The sequence below is a fragment of the Spermophilus citellus genome (assembly GCF_964194105.1).
Source record: "Spermophilus citellus genome assembly, chromosome: 12".
NCBI classification, from domain to species: Eukaryota; Metazoa; Chordata; class Mammalia; order Rodentia; family Sciuridae; genus Spermophilus; species Spermophilus citellus.
The window spans coordinates 126,885,092-126,903,916 of record NC_138198.1 but is presented as its reverse complement, the minus strand read 5'-3'; the positions used below and the strand labels follow the sequence as shown (position 1 = coordinate 126,903,916).

Below are 18,825 nucleotides of genomic sequence, written 5' to 3'. Positions count from 1 at the left end.
TCCAACCCGGCCCACTTCCCCGTGGAGGTTAGGGAAGTAAAACTATGGTGAAGTTTTTTGGGAAAACATATGATGGAGGGAAGCTGTGCAACTTCTTTTTTCTTTGAAGACGTCCAGAGCTCTCCTTCACATCTGTGCTTGTTAACAAGTTTCCCCACGACGTCCACTTTGTGGACAGAAGCATTGCTATTTTGGGTACCAACAAACGGGCGGCTCCAGGGCTGACTCGGTGCAGTCTGCGCGGCCCAACACTACCTTCTCTCTCCTCTCGGGGCTGGGAACGCTGCGCCTGGCCCTCCCGGCCCCACCGCGCGGAGCCGGACGCGCCCAGGAACCCTTCCCGCTGCCTCTGCGCAGATTCAGCGAAGTCCCGCCCTCCTCGCGCGCTCCAGCAGCGGGTGATTGCGAAAGGCGCCTCCCGTAGCCAATCAACACTCGCGCGACGGGCGGGCGCACGCTCGGGGTGGTGGAGGGCTTCGGCAGAGGGCGAGGCCTCTTGAGTGACAAGCAAGCCGGCCAGTCCTCGGAGGCCGTGCGCCGCCCGCCTCCTCCGTTGCGCCTCCGCCCCGCCCCAGGCACCCGGCCCGGGAGCTCCGGGAATGTCCAGAGCGGAGCTGCCTGAGACGCTGTGTGTGTTCCACCCGTGACGGCTGTGTGAGCAGGGCCTGGAGGCTCGACTCGTACGTGATGGCCGAGCAGTCGGACAAGGACGTGAAGTACTACACCCTGGAAGAGATCCAGAAGCACAACAACAGCAAAAGCACCTGGGTGATCCTGCACCACAAGGTGTACGACTTGACTAAATTTCTGGAAGAGGTCAGTTGGGAAGGCGCAAACCCCGTCCGGGGCACGGGGACCGAGTCCGGGGTTTGGGGTTCCCTGGCGTGACCTGTTATTCGCAGTGACGCGGCCCAGTCTGCTCCCGAGTGTGAACGCGGGGAGCGCTCCCCACACTCATTGCACACTTGCATCTGCTCTCCCGAGTGGACTCCCGGTCTGCCTCTGAGTGCGCACGTTCGGTGCGCACACCTGGAAGCGCTGGCCGCGTCTGCAGCCCGAGTGCGCTTGTGTGCGTGCGCACCTGGGAGCGCTCCCCGTGACTGCACACTTGTACCTGCGCCTGAGTGTACTCCGCTGGGTTTGCGCCCCGAGTGAGTGCACACCTGGGAGCGAGTCCCTGTTTGCACATCTGTGCGCGCACCTGGGAGAACCCCGAGGAGGAGCAGCCACGCGAGCCTTTTCAGCAGCCCGCCGTGTGGGCTGGAGCACTTGTTGGGCGGGGACTGGCTCCGCAGACCCTGCCTAGTGGCCTGGACCCCTACTTCCTAGGAGAGGGCGCAGCTACGCAAGAAATTTTAAAGATCCCCTTTTATTTTCAAGTTTTTTAATAGAATGATCCCCATTAGGAAAGGTCCACCAACCAGTGTTATTCCCGGAGTGAGCTTCAGGTACCAGCCGGTTGGAGACCACCTACCCCGAGAGCTGTGGGATCATCAGAAGGGGCCCTGGGGTCAGAGGCAGGGGTGCGGTCTGGCCTTCTTCTCTCTTACACCCGCAGTTCCACTTTACCCTCCACGCCTACACCCACTGTCTTCACCTGGGAGGGGCTTAGTATGGTTCACCTCACCCCAGGTTCTTACTTGTCAGTGAGGTTCAAGGTGTGACTCCTGAAGCAAGAGGTGGACTCTGGCGTTTGGTTTGAGGGAATACCAAGGAGATAGGCAGAGTTGTAAAGTCTGCCAGGGGGACTTGATCCTTGAGCAACGTGGGGGAATTGTAAAGTCACTTTGCTTAACTTAAAGGACGACATCTCTTTGATTGGATTCACTGCGTTATAGTATAGTTTTTGCTGTACAATCTAAGGGGCATTTCTGGTAATTGTCTTTACTACCTGATGGCAGGTTGAATCAGAACACTTCCCCGCCCCCTCCCAACACAATAAATGAGAATGTTTAGAGATAGGGATTATTCAGGGTTTTTTCTTTCTTTTTTTTGGTGTGGGGGGCTGATTTTAGCAGGATTACAATTTGCACCAAGGGACTTTTATTTTGCAGATAATATTTAAAAAATTTAAAACAACAAACAAAAAAGTCTTCTTTTAAGAACGGTTGAAGTTGATATTTCTTGGTAAGTTATTTTATTCTTCAGTTGTTATTTGGTAGAGTATTTGAAGATAAAATAGTGTTCTGATTTAGTTAGAAGTGGTTTAGAGTGTGGAATCAAATCTGCGTGTCTGTCCTCCCCTCTGAGGAGCTACAGAGTGTGTTTGCCCTTACAGTTTCTGAAATAACAGTCCTGCCTGAGGACATCAGGTCATGTGACTCAGTCTCCTCGTGCATCTCTGTTCTTCATTTCTTTCATGAGGTGTGGAATTCTGAGATTTCAAGATACAGCGAGTGTTTTGACTCTCTTGAAACCATTCTAACTTACTTATACCTTTCCTCAAACAGGATCTTTTGATCTTGGATCAGGATCTGTTGACCTCCCGATTCTGCCTGTTGTGAATGCTTTACCATTTCCTGTTTTTGTTTTTCTTTTCTGTGACACTTTCTTACTTCTTGCAGTGTCCTATTACTGGCTTTCTACCCATCAGCATGGCCATGGCCTCCAGGCTTCTCTCTGGGAATACCGGGCCTCTAGGGTTCTCCAGGTTTGCTTCCTGCACCTGATCATGTCTTAAACACAGACATGCATCTTCTTTTTCACTGTGCTGGATAGTTCCCTTCTCCCTAGACCCCTCCTCCAATTTCCATTATTTTGTTAGTTGTTTAATCTCAGACCTAACTTGAAAACAGAGAAAAGAGCCTATAATGTCTGGCTTTCTTCGACCTTTTCCCATTTTTCCACACTTAAGCTCCAGAAATTTCATGAAGCCTGTTAACTAAAGAATATTCTATCTTCCCTAATTTATCTGATATGATTGGCAGGGACTTCCTACCTCTGAAACAAACTCTCAGGCATGTCATTTGTCTCATATACTTTTTTTTTTAAGCTGCTGATAGAACTTCGTTTTATTTATTTATTTATTTATTTATTTATTTATTTATTTATTTATTTATTGTGCTGAGAATCAAACCCAGTGCTTCAGACTTGCTAGGCAAGTGCTATACCACTGAGCCACAGCCACAGCCCTCATATACTCTTAATTCACCTGTCCCTATGAACAAGCTTTCTCCTGGCTGTTTCCATTTCTGTCAGGGTTAAATTCATGTCCCACATCCTGTTGAGAAAATTTGGGGTGTAATGTCAGAAGTCTCCTGCTGCTTACCTTCTCTGTGCCTCAGATTCCTCATTTGTGAAATTAAGAGATGATTGTATGCCTACTCCATGTGGTTATGATGAGAATTAAACAAAACCATGCTTAGTAAACACATTCCTCATTGGCAGGTGCTTGTATTCGTTTATTACTCCTGCCTCAGTAGGGGTTAATGTTGGGCTATGATTTTATTTCCGCAGCATCATATATGGCTTTGTGTTTAACATACATCTTGTAGGTAACAGTGTAAATCTGGCAGATGATGTGGAAACAGGAGAATATTATAAAAATTATCTCTCTGGCCAGGAACACATGTTGATGTTTAATTGTTGGGCAATGTGAACTCTGTCCTGGAATAAAGCTGTTCTGTTGTTTAGGGGGAGGGACAGAAAGCTAAGAGGGAGGGTGAGCTGATTGGTAATGGCAGTTTAAATAGCAGGTGTTTGGTTACTGTCTGATACCTGCTGACCAGATTAGGAGCCTTATTGCCTACCTATTTTGAACTAAAAGATTTTTTTTTTCAGCCCTGACATCTAGTTTATATTTATAAATAATCAACTCTTGGCTTATCTGATTATATTATTAGCTAGGTTAATGATTCTAGAATTTTAAGGAACAGTTTCATGAAATGAAAACTTAAATATTAGAGCCACGAGGGAAAAAAAAAAAAAAGGTTTGTATATCCTCTTCTGTAATTGGGGCAGCAGCATTTATTCAGTTTTCCAAGAGCTGTGGAAGGGAGAAAAGAAAGTTTCATGTAGTAACAGTTATACTAGGTAAAGGGGTATTTAACTTGTGAAGGAAATACCTCCCTGAAAATGTTTATAAAGCAAGTTTTCTCCCCTCCCTTTATTTTAAAAATGGAAACTTGTTTCTATGGAACATTGTGTAGCAATCCTGGGATTCTGAGTCTTGTAGCTGACTTGAAAGTTCTTTTGATGGCAAAAGCTGTTGACTCCTGTCTGAGTTTAGAGTTTTCAACAGGTTTTATTGTAGGAACTTCACATTTTGTTATTTTCTGTGGAAGGTCTCTGTCTATTTGCATAGACCAAGGGTTCTGAGTGTCCTTGAGATCCAGGACAAGAGTGTGATATTTAAGATTCATACCTCTAATTCTGAAAATCACAAGGACACATATCTTTACCCTTGATAGGGCTATCATATTTAGGGCTAAAATACTAAATGTTTTGCTTTTTACAAGGAAGTTTGATAGGATTCTGATTCTCATGTTATAAAAGCTGCCATTGCTACATGTGCCTTTGAGTATAAAATGGAATATTATTAATTATTATTTAAGATACATAGTTTGGCTCAATATGAAGTCCACAGGAGGTAAATATTCAGGGATTGTTGGTAACAATGGCTTAGACATATTGGGTAAACAGGTGACAAAATCACATCTCAATGGCTACCTTGAGAACCTTGAACCTGTGAGTCTGTTCTATGTTATCTGTGTTTTATTTTATTTTTAAAACTTTTTGTGAACCATTGCTACATTTGAGGAGAGGTTCCAAGAGGCTACTTTGCTACTTTGTTTTGAAACAGGAAAAAACAAACAAAACAACAACAACAAAAACCACTTGAGACTGGTAACATTTGCTTTTTGGTTATCTTTAAAGTGAATGAAAATTGTAAATAAGGAAGTGTAAACAGGTTATTTTAGCCAGTTTGGATAAATCAGGGAATACCCTACTTTCTACTTTCTGTGGGTATCTATTATCCTGCAAGTCCCTCCAAACCATGGAAGACAACTGCTAAGTGCCTTTTTAGTTAAGTGGGGTCTGAGCGACCCTGGTGGCATTCAGTATTCATGAGAAGGTATTGAACTGGGGTTAGGAAAACTGCCCTGGTCTCAGGGTTCTCGAAGAGAACTTGAGCAAGGTAGGTAGTTCCCCAAATTACTTTCCTTGGGAATGTGAACATGGAGCAGGGACTGTTCTGTCACCCATGCCTACCTCAAGTCTGGGAACACTGGGAGAAGTGGTACGTGTGGAAATACTTGAAAAAGTATGTAAAGAGAGGCATTCAAATGACTCTATTTTGTTTAAACAAAACTTTAAAGTTTTAAAGCTGGATCTGTAGCTCAGGGGTAGAGCACTTACCTCAATTCTAACATGGGAACCAAGCGAATGAGTTAAACCTTGGTGGGGCAAACTCAGTTTTTGCTGGCTACATAGAATCCTGCCTGTTCAGCCTGTTGTCAAATGGCTTCAGAGGTGTCAGAGAGCTGTCATGCAGGAGAATCTCAGATTGATCACTAGCACTTCTCAGGAATTATAGTGTTCACCAGTAAAAGAAATAATTCAAAATACAAATATCCACCTGAAACATGATTTCCCCAAAATATGTGCTATGCATAATGGGAAATAATCCCTTTTCTGGAGCTTTTAAATGTACAACTTTATGCTTTTGGAAAAAGGAATACATGCTCCTTGTAAGGAAATGGATGATGTGGAAAAGTACAGAGAAGAAAATCAAAGCTGCTCAGAATTCCACTTCCCAGAAGCAGCTGCCTTGAACAGTTTGGTAAGCTCTTTCCAGATAGTTCTGTGCACACATGCTTGCTCATGAAATGTTTAACATAGACACAGATATTCTCCATACCGATCTGGAATCTGAAGGCTGTGTTGAGGATGCCATTCCATCTCAATGATCATATCCTTCCTGGCTGCTTCCTCATTATGTAGATGGTCATACTCAGGTGACCACTCCTCTCATGTGAATTTTGCCATGTAGTTTCCCACCTGTGATGCCTCCTTATGGCGAATCTTGGGTGGGGTTTCTGGGTGCATATGACCAAGGCTCCCTAGGCTGTGACTCGCCAGCAGGTTTGTTTCCCTGGGTCTTAGTTCTCCTAGTAACTGAGAAACTTGATTGTGATGTGATTCAGCCACCTTTTCTCCTAAATTACTTGAATATTTTGGGGGAAATATATGGAAAAAATTTTTAACATCTTTAGCATAAAAATTATCTTAAAAGTGCAGCAACAACACAAAATACCTTGCCCCATCCTATGAAAAAATTGGCCATTTTTACCAGCACCAGTCCATTTCCCTGTCTAAAGGCCAAAGCCAAATCAGAAAAGTGGCCTGAGGGGATGGAAAACTGAACAGGAATCTCATTAGCGGTGGCTCAAAGCCATGCCCTCTTTCTTAATCAAGTATGTTGTACTTTTTCTATTACTTTTAAACTTAGTTTCCTTGTGAATATATACTTAAGTGTATTTATTAACTGGCCTCTTGTGCCTTTTGCTCAATTCTAACATGAGAACCAAGAGAATGAGTTAAAGATTGGGTGGGGCAAACTCAAGTTTTTGCTGGCCACATAGAATCCGGCCTGTGCAGCCTATTGTCAAATGGCTTCAGAGGTGTCAGAGAGCTGACCTCTGCGGGTGATGGTAGAAGCTACTTTCTGCTATCCCTACAATTTTGTCTCTAGTTGGGCCCATGACAAGATAATGGCATTCCAACCAGCCTAATGCTGGGGAGGGTCAGAAGTTGGGTGTATATTAGGGGTGGGGTGGAGACTGAGAGGAAGAGGGAAGGTGACCTTACACCTTCCAGGTTCAGTCAAGGGTGCCTCCTGGCTGGCTGGGTATATAGCCTGTTTGAAACAGAACAGCTCTAGTCCCTCTGTAGGTAGAGGACTGGGGGCTGGGGAACAGGATCAGTTTACAACTTATTTCTTCTCACCCATTTGTTATTGGCAGAACTATTTATGTCCACCATTGGCCACAACACAAAATTTATCCCCCGCTTTCCCCCTCTGTCTTCCTTAGGAAGTGTTAAGTAATGCCATTCAATAATCCCTCCCTCCCCCATAAAGATCTCCATCCAGTGAGCTAATTATAAAAGCAATAGTGGACATTTGCTGTACCCTGAGTGTTTATGCATAAAACTGTTTTTGCAGTTGTCCTTTTAATCTTCAAAACAATTCTCCGAGGTCACTGTAGTGGTTTTATCCTTTTTAAAGGTGAGAAAACATGGCCAAGGGAAGTTTGTAACTTGTTCAAATCACAATAAGGAGGGAGCACAGCCCCGGCTCTTCACTGCTGCCGGCACCCCTGAGACCTGAGATCTGCAGACAACCAGCACGGCTCTAAAGAGAGAGACCGTCCACTGGCACCGGGTTACTTCTCTTTGCTCTGAGGTTTTTGGCCCCTGTTTGGGCGCGCCCTGTTGGGAACCAGAGAGCAAAGGCCAGTGGTGATGTAAAATGGAATAAAAATAAAACCCATGGGGGACAAGCGGGGGTGAGATGGGCCTTTCTTCCATGTGCTCTCTTCTGCTGTGTTGCCTTCTAGAAGATGAAGGAAGCAGCCATCCCCGCTTCACACAGGGGATTGTCAACAGAGTCCTGGACCCTCTGTGCCTCTAAATGGTTTTGATAGGAAGGAGATTGTTCACAGGGATGTGTGGGAGGTCATAAGTTGTTTTAGGAAAGACCCTGGGAGGGCTGGTTCCTGTGGAGATCTGGTGACCCCTCACTGGGCCCAGCTGCGTCCTGCCTGCCTCCTGCAGCACCCTCATTTCATGTTCGCCGCACCACGGTTCGGGACAGGGTTCTCTAGCCTGCAGTGGATGGCCTGATATGTCCTGCCTGTATTTCTTGCTCTTGTCATGGGATCCTTGGAGGAAGCCCTCAGCTATTTCATTGGTTTCCTCAAGTTGGTGATGACCTTATGAGCTTTCAGCTTGTGTAGCAGATGCTATAATTACAATAAAGAATGTCGTCCAGGGGCTGGGGATGTGGCTTAAGCGGTAACGCGCTCTCCTGGCATGCGCGGGGCACTGGGTTCGATCCTTGGCACCACATAAAAATAAAATAAAGATGTTGTGTCCACCTAAAACTAAAAAATAAATATTAAAAAAAGAATGTAGTCTAGAAGGAAAACAAAGAAACTCCATCTGTGAAGCACTGTCATTTCTCTGCTTAATTCATTTCAGTGACCTCCTGTACATTTAGAATCAAATCCCATATCTGTGCCCTGGTTTAGGCAGCATTGGGTGATTGGACTCTGTCTGCCTCTCCCCCTCAGCTAGTAATATTATCCCCTTTTCTTTGTTTCTTAAACCAGCAGAGCTTGTTTCCACCTTGAAACCTTGTTCTAGTTTCCTCTCTGCTTGCCCCTTGGTCCCTGCCCCCTTTAGGTGGCAGCTCCTTCCCATGAAGAATTTTCTGCCCTGTCTTTGTCTTCTGTCTCTGCTGGCAACCACCACAGTCAGTATCTGATGCTTTCCTGGTTGATGTGCTTGTCTTTCTGTGCCAGATCTATGGCTTCTTGGCTGTCCTATTCGCTGCTGGGTGCCCCTGCACATGGCAGGTGCCAGTCATCCTTAAGTGGGAGAAGAGGAGAGGCTTGTGGAGGAGTAGAGAGGCCAACCCATTCTGTACTGCTACATTGTGCTTCCTTTTTCTCCTTTTTCTCACACAGATGGCATGTGCTAGTATTATTATGTGATCTCTTCTTACAGATACTGTCTGAAGTTCTGTACCAAGGATTGATGTAGCACTTAGCACTAATGGGACTTTAATAGGAAAGTCTGGATTGTGACATAATCACAGAGCAAGGAATACAGGATTGACATTAGCAAGGCTCCTGTGAGGTAAAAAAGAAGAGAGTTCAGAGCGAACACATTTCTGTCTCTTCCTCACAAAGCCTCGTGTGTGCACTGGGTTCTGATCCCACACTGAGACGTTTCTTCTGCCACTGGTTTTTTTTTTCTGTATTAACAGGTCCATACCTCATATAAAAATCATCTCAAAATGGATCTGAGATCTAAATAAAAAAGGTTAAACTTTTTGATAAGACTAAGATTAAGGATTGAAGAGTACTTAGACATGATAATGGAAATACTATCCATTTTAAGTCCCTTGCCCTGGAGAGTTGTGCACTGAAAATAACCTGCTCGGATGACTGCTTTTTCTCCTTTGAGAATTAACTATCTCCTCCATTAGATATTTCCTGACCACCTCATTTAAAGCTGGAAGTCTCTCTAGCCCCTGTACTCCTCAGCCTCATTACCCTGTAGTTTTTTGTTTGTTTTTTCCCAGTGCTGGAACTGAACCAATACTAGGCGAGCAGCATACCAATGAGCTACACCCCCAGCCCTCTATTTTCTTTCCACAGCACATATCACCTTGTAACATACTGTGGAATTTACTTAGTAAGATTTTGCTCATCTGTCTCCTACTAAAATGTATGCTCCATGAATGCTGGAATTTTTGTTTTATTCATTGATATATACAAGTTCCTGGAATGATGCTCCACATAGAAAAGATTCAGTAAGTACTGATTGATTGAACAAATAGTTTGAGTATGAAGTGCTAGAAATCTGATGCAAAATGGCTGTTGGGCCAGATTGATTCCTGGCAGCTTGTTTTCTATTCTGTCTTGCCCCACTGCCAGTTTCAATTTATATTCTTAATACTGGACATAAAAGGAAAAAGGTCTAATTATTTGGTATGGAGGGAAAATCAAGAAAAGGTAGACATGTGCCTCTTTGACCCTCCTTTCCTTCCACCTTTGACCTAGTGTAGCTGGTTCTGTCATCTCATCATCTGGCCACTCTCTCTCAAGATGGATCCTAGACAGAGTAACACTCCCCTCCAAGTCATTATCATTGGCTTCTGGGTCCTGGTTTTACTGGTTTTGTTTATTCTTAGTAAGGTAGAGCCACAGATCAAGAGGCACACTGTGACTGTCACCAGCCTGCCGGGCTCCTGATGTATGGTGCTCCCCTGCTCATGTCCCTCAGAAGCTGGCCTGGCCTCAGGCCTTCCCTGCACGCCAAAGTCGTCCCGTCAAAACTGGGGGCTTCAGGAAGCAGGGCTGTAATTACATCTCCAATGAGCTCATTTGCTTTATCTTACCTAAAAAAAACAAGTTTACAATGTGGAATTTAAAAAATTATTGGTCAGGGTATACTGAACAAACACAAAGTTATCTTTGACTCATGATACATTTTAGGCCAAACATGTACTATTTCAATTCTAAAACCAACTAAGAGTTTTGCTTCCCCTTGTCAAGGAAAACATTATCAATTATCGTTGGGATAACTGCCAACTCACAAGCTAGCATCTGCATTCTCTCTGTCCTCACCCTAAATGACCCTGAAGAATAATCTCAAGTAGAAAGATTCATTATTCTTAAGATATCTTGTGACTTTGTTGTATGGCTTAGTAGAATCAGGTTAGCTGATTAAATTCATAGAAATCTCTTAATGTTGAAGTGAGTTGGTAAGAAGGGGGTCCACTGGGGTTTGGTGCTAGACTTGTCCTTCAACAACTCATAGGAGCCAGGATGTGCCAGGTAGTATACACAATTCCTAGTGGCAGTACAAAGTGTTGGGAGGGAAGAAAGAAACCAAATCAATATTATATGCCAGATATTCTACATTCTGTTAAGTATATCATTTAGTTTTCTCTGTAGTTTAGAAGGGTTTGTTTAACATTTTGATAATTTATATAGCAAAGAGTTATGTGCAAGGTATTGGGTGATGTATGCTTAATTTTCCTTCCAAGTACGTTCTACTCCCCTGAAAACCAAACATTAGTGAATAAACTATCAACACATTTTTATACTTAGAGGATCTGGTTAAGATGTCAAGGGCAACCCCAAACAGGAAAGAGGTGCCCAGAAAATGTCTGGAGAGGCTGGAGGGAGGGTGTGTGGCTGCCAGATAGACTTCCTGGGGGGAGGGACAAAAATCTAACTGTATTTCAGTTTGTGCTGGCAGATTTCAGAGAAGTATGGTCCTCTCAGCGAACACAGTGATGTGGAGACTTATTGGGGTCACACTGACTCAATTCCAGATTGTCCTTGACCATCTCTGTCACCTTGTGCTTCAGCTTCTGCCTCTGTAAAACACCCAGCTTCATGCTTATTGTGCTCAAAGGGCGACATACATGCTCAGGACATTTTCTGATACAGTCTGCCTTTGCTAAGTGTTATCAACTGTTACTTTTCATTACTTCCCAGGACTAACCCCCCCCCCCCCCCCCACTCCCTACCAGGTTGGAAACTAGAAGATAACAGAATGGGAGACTTTGGATGACTTATTTTGGGCTGTGAAATGCAAATATCCCAAGCAAAACTCTAGGGAGCTCCCTTCCTGTTCATTGTCTCAGATTAATTTCCACTGGAGACCTGCCTCACTTAAAGTCACCCATGTGTCTTCTACTGTTACTTATGTATAAGATAACTTGTAAGATAAATTATAAGAGATAACGTTTAAGATAACTTATAAGGAACTTTATAAGAGATAACCTGCTTGTGGTTCCTCCACAATAAGGCCATTATATTCTGCCTCTGGGCCTTTGAGATATGTTTCCTTTCTCACCTGCCAGACTCCTACTGGTCCTTTCTCTGCTGTGTCTTTTGTGCTATGGCTTCTGTACCTAGTACTCACTATGTTTAGCTATTATTTGTCAGTTCCCTTATTCATCTCATTCTTTGAGGGTGGGGCTGTGATTTTGCCATCTTGTAGCAGTCTCAGTGAGTGGGCCTCATGAGCCAGCTGGTTGAATCCATAGATGAGCCTCATGCAAAAAGTTTCATCCTGGATCCTCAAAATGAATGGGAAGAAGTAATTCAGGCAATGCTGTTAGCCTTCAGTGAGAAAGTGAATCCATGCCATGTTCAGGTGGTAACTCCTCTACAGGTTGAGCAGGTGGCAGTCTCATGAAATTCAACTCAGTTTTGAGGCCATAATCCTTTGCTGTCTTAGGAAAATGGAATCCAGAAATGATTAAAAAAAAAACTGAATAGGCTATCTTATTTCATTTTAAATCTTGTATGAACTGTTTGTCCTCCAAACTCTTGTATTTTTTGCTTTAACTAGTGCAGATATCTCTTTAATTACCTTTTTTTTTTTTTTTTTTGCCTAGTCATTGTTTTTGGACAATCTATTTGCTTCACCTCTTTTGGCAGTATTAAGTGTTTGGAAAGAAAGATCCCAGGTAAAACTCCAGAACTGCTGGACTTTGGGTTCACAGAGGATTACATTTAAGTGGCAAAAGTTTTGTTTGTTCCTTTGTTGGTGCACGTGTGTTGTTCAGTCTTTGCTTGTTTAAGCAAACCCTCAGAGGACAGGACACGACTTGATGCACATTGCAGTACTGTATAATAAGTGTCTGTGACTTCTGGCATTCTTACAGGGGCACCCTGTAGCCAGTTGTAGCCCTAATTTAGAAGCATCTTTTGAATCTTTCTTTGTAGATAAATTTCAGGAACGTAGAGCAAGTTAAGAATTTTTGAGAAAGTAAGAGAGATTTCCTTCCAAAGTTCCCATAGCATATTTATTGAGGAACTTTATAAGATAACTTTTACGTAAAAACTTCCTTGTTCAGAAACAAAAATGAACATTTAATTTGCATACTAAAAATATGAGAGAGGGAACCAAAAATCGGAAACCTGGTCTGGCCCTGCCTGCCGCCTGAATTAACCGTGGGCACCACTTCTCCGGGTCCCATTTTCCCTATCTATACATTTAGGATGTTGGTCTCTGAGGCCCTTGTAAACTTTGGGGGCTTTTAACCTTCACTTAGATTTTGGCTCTAGATCTCGGTTTATAGCTGCAGTGAGGTCAGATTATTCAGGAAGTTAGGAGGGATTCACTGTTAGGGCCAGAGCCAGGGATGGACCTGTGGTGAGCGACAGTGTCGTGCCGCCATGGTGCCGTGCTCGACGACACTGCCGCGCCGCCAGGGCTGTGCAGCCCTGGCGCGGTGTGCTGTACGGCTGAGTGCCGCGCCAGGTGTCGTGCGGCTCTGGCCGACTGTGTTGTCCTCCTGTAGGCTTGCGGGCGCCCTAGGCCCGCTCCAGGTCGGGGTCGGTGTGGCTCTGCTCATGCACCACTCGGTGCCGGCCTTATGTAGCTGCTTTTCTTCTAACCTCTACCATGACTCCAGGCGCGTTGCAGCCTGCCGGCTGTCGCTCAAGCTCCGGCTCCTCTGTGGCTGTTCGCCTGGTCTGCTCCCTCTCTCCGAACTCCAGCTGTCCCAAGGGGCCTGCATCATTTTTCAAAACTTCCTTCATTTTTAGACTTCTAAGCTGTTGAGTCACTCATCCAGATGTTCCCTTAACAGTTAGGATGGTTTGATCTGTGTCAAGACAGTTGCTCTGAATTGGGTTTTCACATTTTGAGTCTTATGTTCCTCCCACAGTCAGTGTACTTTGGTAAATAGTTGGTGTAGTATAATTCAGAGGAACCCCAAATAACTGTGCCTAAGCAAGGGTGGAGTTAATGCATTGTCATCAAGAAGCCAGCTGCTCGCCAAGGCTATGTGATAGCTGGGTCATCAGGTTGTGGGTCCGCAGGTCTCACCCCCTTCCCCACCAGCCTGGGGCAAGCCCCTCATTCTGATGTTAAGGGCAGCATCCCCATCCCAGGCAGCAGGACTAAGAAGAGGGCAGATGGGGAGCAGCAAGAAATGGGAGGTCTGTGAAGGTCCCACAGACTTCTGCTTGCCTCCATTGCCCAGAACGTAATCACATGGATACCCAGCTGCAGGGGAGGCTGGAAAATAACTTAGTATTTCTCCTGACTGGCTGTTCTCAACTAAAAGTTTAAAGTATTGTGGAGGAAGGGAGAAACACGTTTGAGCAACAAGGAGCAGGCTTGCCCAACTGGATTTGGTTATTCTGTTGAAGACACCTGTGCTATTTAGAAAAGTCATCACTTAATTGAGAAATTCAAGAGGCACTTGCCTTGGCTGCAGAAATTCATTATTTTGGGGTAGGGTACAAAAAAATTCAAAATACTTCTAGGATGACTATTCCAGCCATGATGTGTAAGAGGGCTACTAGTGGGTAAGGACAGGAGAGAGGGACAGCAGCTGGTGACTGAAGGAGTGCATTGTATGAGAAGCCCACTTGATTTCATCTACAAGAGTTCAAGGCTTTCCTGTTGCATAAACACCATCTCACCTTGGCGTTTTCCCAAAGCTACTTAAGTATAGGAATTCTAGGGGTTAAGGACAACCACTAAGTAAAAATACCTTTCTGAATCAAGTCAGAGACAGTCTTCTTAAGTTATTTGTGATAAAGGGGAACATATATGCAAGGATAATTACAAAAATATAATCATTTTATTTATAGAGAGTCTAAGGAAATTTCAAATGATGATAAAAACAAACAAGTGAAGAATGGGCCTAGAAACTGTTTGCAGTTTCTGAGTAAATAAATGGTGGTTGCAGGCTGCATACTTGAATCTGGGGTGTCTGACTATACTAACAACATCTTTCTTCTTGAGATTATTGCTTTCATATTAAGAATTTGTGATTTATTGAAATCATTTGTATCAGGAGTAGCATCTAAATTTATTTTATGTCTTTTCAGTTTTTATAGATATACTTTTAGTGCCTGCTATTAATTATGAAATAGAATTTTCCTGCAGTTTTAAAAATCCTGGATACTGTGAAATCTTTAACAAGGCACATTCTTTTTTTTTTCCTTTTACACTTGCAAATTTATTTTATTTTATTTTTTATTATTATTAGTTGTTCAAAACATTACAAAGCTCTTGACATATCATATAAGGCACATTCTTTTAATTAACATTTCTCTTTGACCTCATTCTAAAAAGGATTTGAGGCATCACTTTCATTTGCTATTATATCATTTTTGGCCTCTTGACATACATAAGTAACCCAAGATCATGTCTTTATAATTGTACTTATTCTATACAATTATTCTTATTCTGTAGCTGGCACCTGATGTATTTGTACAGTTGGGCTCTTATGGAGCACTTTCAGCTATTTTATTCTGATACTTATTTTTTCCTTCTGTGTATGAAAAATTGGGCTCTTTTGAGCTCTGTAGTTCAGTCAGGCCATGTGTCTTCTCATTGAGGTTCCTAGAACTGGGTTATGAAGGATTCTTACAATCCTCGAGGGACGTGTATGTTTGGAGCTAACTCTGATAACCTTGGCATCTCCCTTGAAGGGTTCCTCCCACATTCAGTGTTTTTCAGATTAAAGCAAAATTTTACCACTAGGGTTTATTGGAAATAGGTAGAGCGGGTAGGGTCATAGCGTACTTTATAAGAAAGGTGATATGTTGATCAGAGTTCCAAGTGTGTTGATTTTTCACAGCAGGTTACTCAGCAGTGTTTATCAGAAAATATTTGCATGGCACTATTAATGAAAGGTAAAATGGGAATCTGTTAGCATTGTATGGAGGTCTGTAAATAGTGTTTAATTCATTGTAGATGCTTGTATGCAGTGGAATAATTCCTCAGTTTTATAATATTTTATTCTTTTTTAAAAGCTCTTAAATTGGAAAGCCAAGTGTGTACTTTTTATATCATCACATACCACACAGGCTCAGCAAATGCTACTAATTGGATTGACCAGCTAATGAACAGAAGGATAACTTTATTTTCCCTGTCATTCAGCATATTGAGATTTATTTTGTTGCTAACTGAAATGACTTATCTTTTCTTTGAATTTGTTGATATCCTTCATTTAACATTCTGTTTCTTGCCTTATTTATTCGTATTACAAGTATGATGACAGATGTATTTCTCAAATACAGTGTAACTGAAAAGGTTAAGAGACTACTTTAGACCTTTAGTGACTGTAACAACTAAAGCCATAAATTTTTACATTTGCATTACATTAATATAAATAAACGATGTTATGTAAGCTTTTATTGCATGATACAGGCAAGAACTTTTTCTTACCTTTTAATGCCCTAGGATTGGAAAGGTGGCAAAACAGGTCTGGCTTGATCTAAAACCTTTACCATAGTCGCAGAGCAGTCATTTGGTCCTTGGCCATCTGCTCCTTGTATGTTGGCCTCTCCTGTGGAGTGAGTCAGTTGGCAGAAGCTTTTTCTTCCAGAGCAGTTTGCTTTGTGCTGATGTATTGTGCAGCATGGTAACGTTGTTAATAATGGCATATACTTTAAAATTGCTAAGAGGGTAGATCTTTAATGTTCTCCCTGCAAAAAAAATCAATAAGTGTGTGAGGTGATGGATAGGATAATTAGCTTGATTGCATCATTTCATAATGTATATGTATGTCAGAACATTACACTGTGTACCAGAGGTATAAATAAATTTATTTGTCAATTATACCTTCATAAAGCTGGGGGGAATTTTTTTTTAATTAGAAAAGAGATGAGAGTCATCTGCCTGCCCTGTGACATGGGTGCTGGAGAGAGTATGACATACCAGGGAGCTGAGGGGCTCTTCTGTGCTGTCACAGTGAGCACAGTTCATTTGTGCCATAGTGGTAATAGTGCACACATAGAAACTCCATTTTTAGGACCCCTTGGGTCATTCATGGATAGACAAAACTGTGAAGCTGTATCAGAGAAGGCCACAGGTCTTTTCTGTTAATTTTTTTTTTTTTTACCCCAAATGAATTGCATGCTTCTTCAGAATCCATCACATTGAGTTTTTCATGTACTTCCTGTGTCCCACACAATGCCTTGTATATAGCAGGCAGTACAAGGCATTCTTTTGATTAAGTATGAAGTCATGAACTGACTAGTAAGAACTATTTTAGTTTGGGGTAAGGAGGGTTGTATGAACTGGTTGAAATGAAAGAGCAAGTTCATATCAACTACTGAGCTGGTTATATGTTATAGTTCCAAAATCAATGTGTAAAGACCTATTTATCTCCTTCATTTATCTAACAAATACTTAGGCTTTGAACTAGGTATAGGAGAAATAGTGATGAACAAGACAGACAAAAGTCTCTGTCCCCATGAATCTTACAAAGAATTTGACATGGAATATAATGTCAGACAGTAATAAGTGCTTTGATAGAAAGTAAAACAAGACTAGGCAGAGAAGGTGTTACAGGGTTATGGGGTGGGCCACTTGGGATGGGGAAGTCAGGGCAGGATTCTGAAAAGTTGCCATTGGAGCGCAGTGTGAGTGAGATGAAGTTTTACAAGGGTCTGGTAGCTGATCATCCCAAGCAGGAAGTTTCTGACATGGGAAAGGAATTTGGCAAATTTGAGGACTGCCGAAGCATAAACTGGCAGCCCCCAGGAATGCCCAGTGAACAGGAGGGCTGTGTAAGAAATGGCAAAGACTGGATGGAAACGTATCCTCTTTAGTTAATCACCCAAGGCTTGTCTGTGAAACATTTGGTTCATGGTATATGATGTGTATTGAATATTGAATGAAGGTGTTAAGTAGACTTGTACATGGGAGGAGTCTGGAGCTGGGGAAGTCAGAGGTTTTTACTCAACTTCACTCAATAGGGGCTAGATGATTTTTGAAGTGGATCACTAGATAAGATGACTAGGAAAACTCCTATGGGTAGAGAAGGGCACATGGCCAAGGACTGAGCCCCAGGGTGCTCCTGTTTTTGCATGTAGAGACTGGGTTTGTCCTGGTGGCCTGGGTAGCAGCTAGGAGAGCCTGTTCTGGAAGTTAGGTGAAGAAGGCATTTCAACCTCTTCCTCTCTGCATCTCCTTTGTTCAACCAGCCTAGACCACACTATCATCATCCCTTTCCACTGTGGGAAATTTTGCTGAACACTCTCATACCATGAACAGTATAGCCAGCTGTGATTTCAGGAGCTAGAAGCCAACATTAAATGTTTATAATATGGGAGGTATAAGTTCAGTGTCCCTTATTAGAGATGCTTGGGATGAGAGCATTTGCATACATATAATGAGGTATTTTAGGCATAGGACCTCAAGTCTAAACACAAAGTTTATTTATTTCATATACTTCTTATACATGTAACCTGAAGGTATATGTGTAACCTAAAATATTGTTAGTGTGCTTATGTTTTGATTGTGCCTATTACATGAAGTCAGATGTGTTTTTTCCCACTGTGGCATCATGTTGTTGCTCAAAAAGTTTTAGATTTTGGAGGACTTTGGATTTTTGAATTAGGAATGCTCAGCTTGTACTAAGTCTTCTTTGGGAGTATCTATAACTGGGTCGAAATGTGGAAATTAATGTCTGATGAATTGTAGATGATTCTAACCTTTAATCTTTTAAAACCTATTTCTTTTTACTTTCCTATAAATAACCCTTAAATAATAGATGAAAAAATAAAACTACTTCTTCTATTTCCAATTTTATATTAGTTTTCCTGATTTATATGTGCTGTTAGGAGCAAAAATATATTTGAGTAACATAAAGTTGAGATTTTGAAAAAGCACACCAAAGGAATTACAAGCTAATGATATATGTAGACACCATGTATTTGGGAGGTGTTCTAGTAATCAGCTTATTTCCTAAACCTGGTCTCTTTTCAAGACTCTTGTTCTCTGCTCAGGAGTTGGTACCATTGTCCCTTCAATTGTATGAAACAAGCACTGGAGGTATCCTGGTGCTGCCTCTTTGTCCCACCACCTTGACTCTATCAGAAAGTCCTATGATCTGCTCTGTCTCTAGAGCCCACTTGCACCTCTTCATCTGGCTTCGTCTCTAAAACCACTCACACCTCTTCATTTCCCTCCATCTTTCACCCATTCACAACTCTTCATCTGCATCACTATCACCCATTCCCCCATCTCCATCTCACTTCATCTCTCATGTCCATTCACACCTCTCTATCACACTCCGTCTCTCATGCTCATTCACCCCTCTTT

The 18,825-nt window shown here is 42.6% G+C and overlaps 1 protein-coding gene across 3 annotated transcripts in view; it reads left to right on the top strand.

Annotated features, from left to right (window-relative positions):
* The first annotated feature begins 550 nt into the window (after positions 1 to 550).
* CYB5A (cytochrome b5 type A) overlaps positions 551 to 18,825 on the top strand; it is a 36,102-nt gene continuing 17,827 nt past the window's right edge. The window contains exon 1 of one of the 3 annotated variants that reach the window (XM_081262957.1): positions 551 to 816. In XM_081262957.1, the coding sequence (XP_081119083.1) occupies positions 688 to 816 (129 nt within the window). In that variant the 5' untranslated portion in view covers positions 551 to 687. The remainder of the gene's footprint in view (positions 817 to 18,825) is intronic. The other 2 variants (XR_014018282.1, XM_081262958.1) reach the window with 2 other exon arrangements.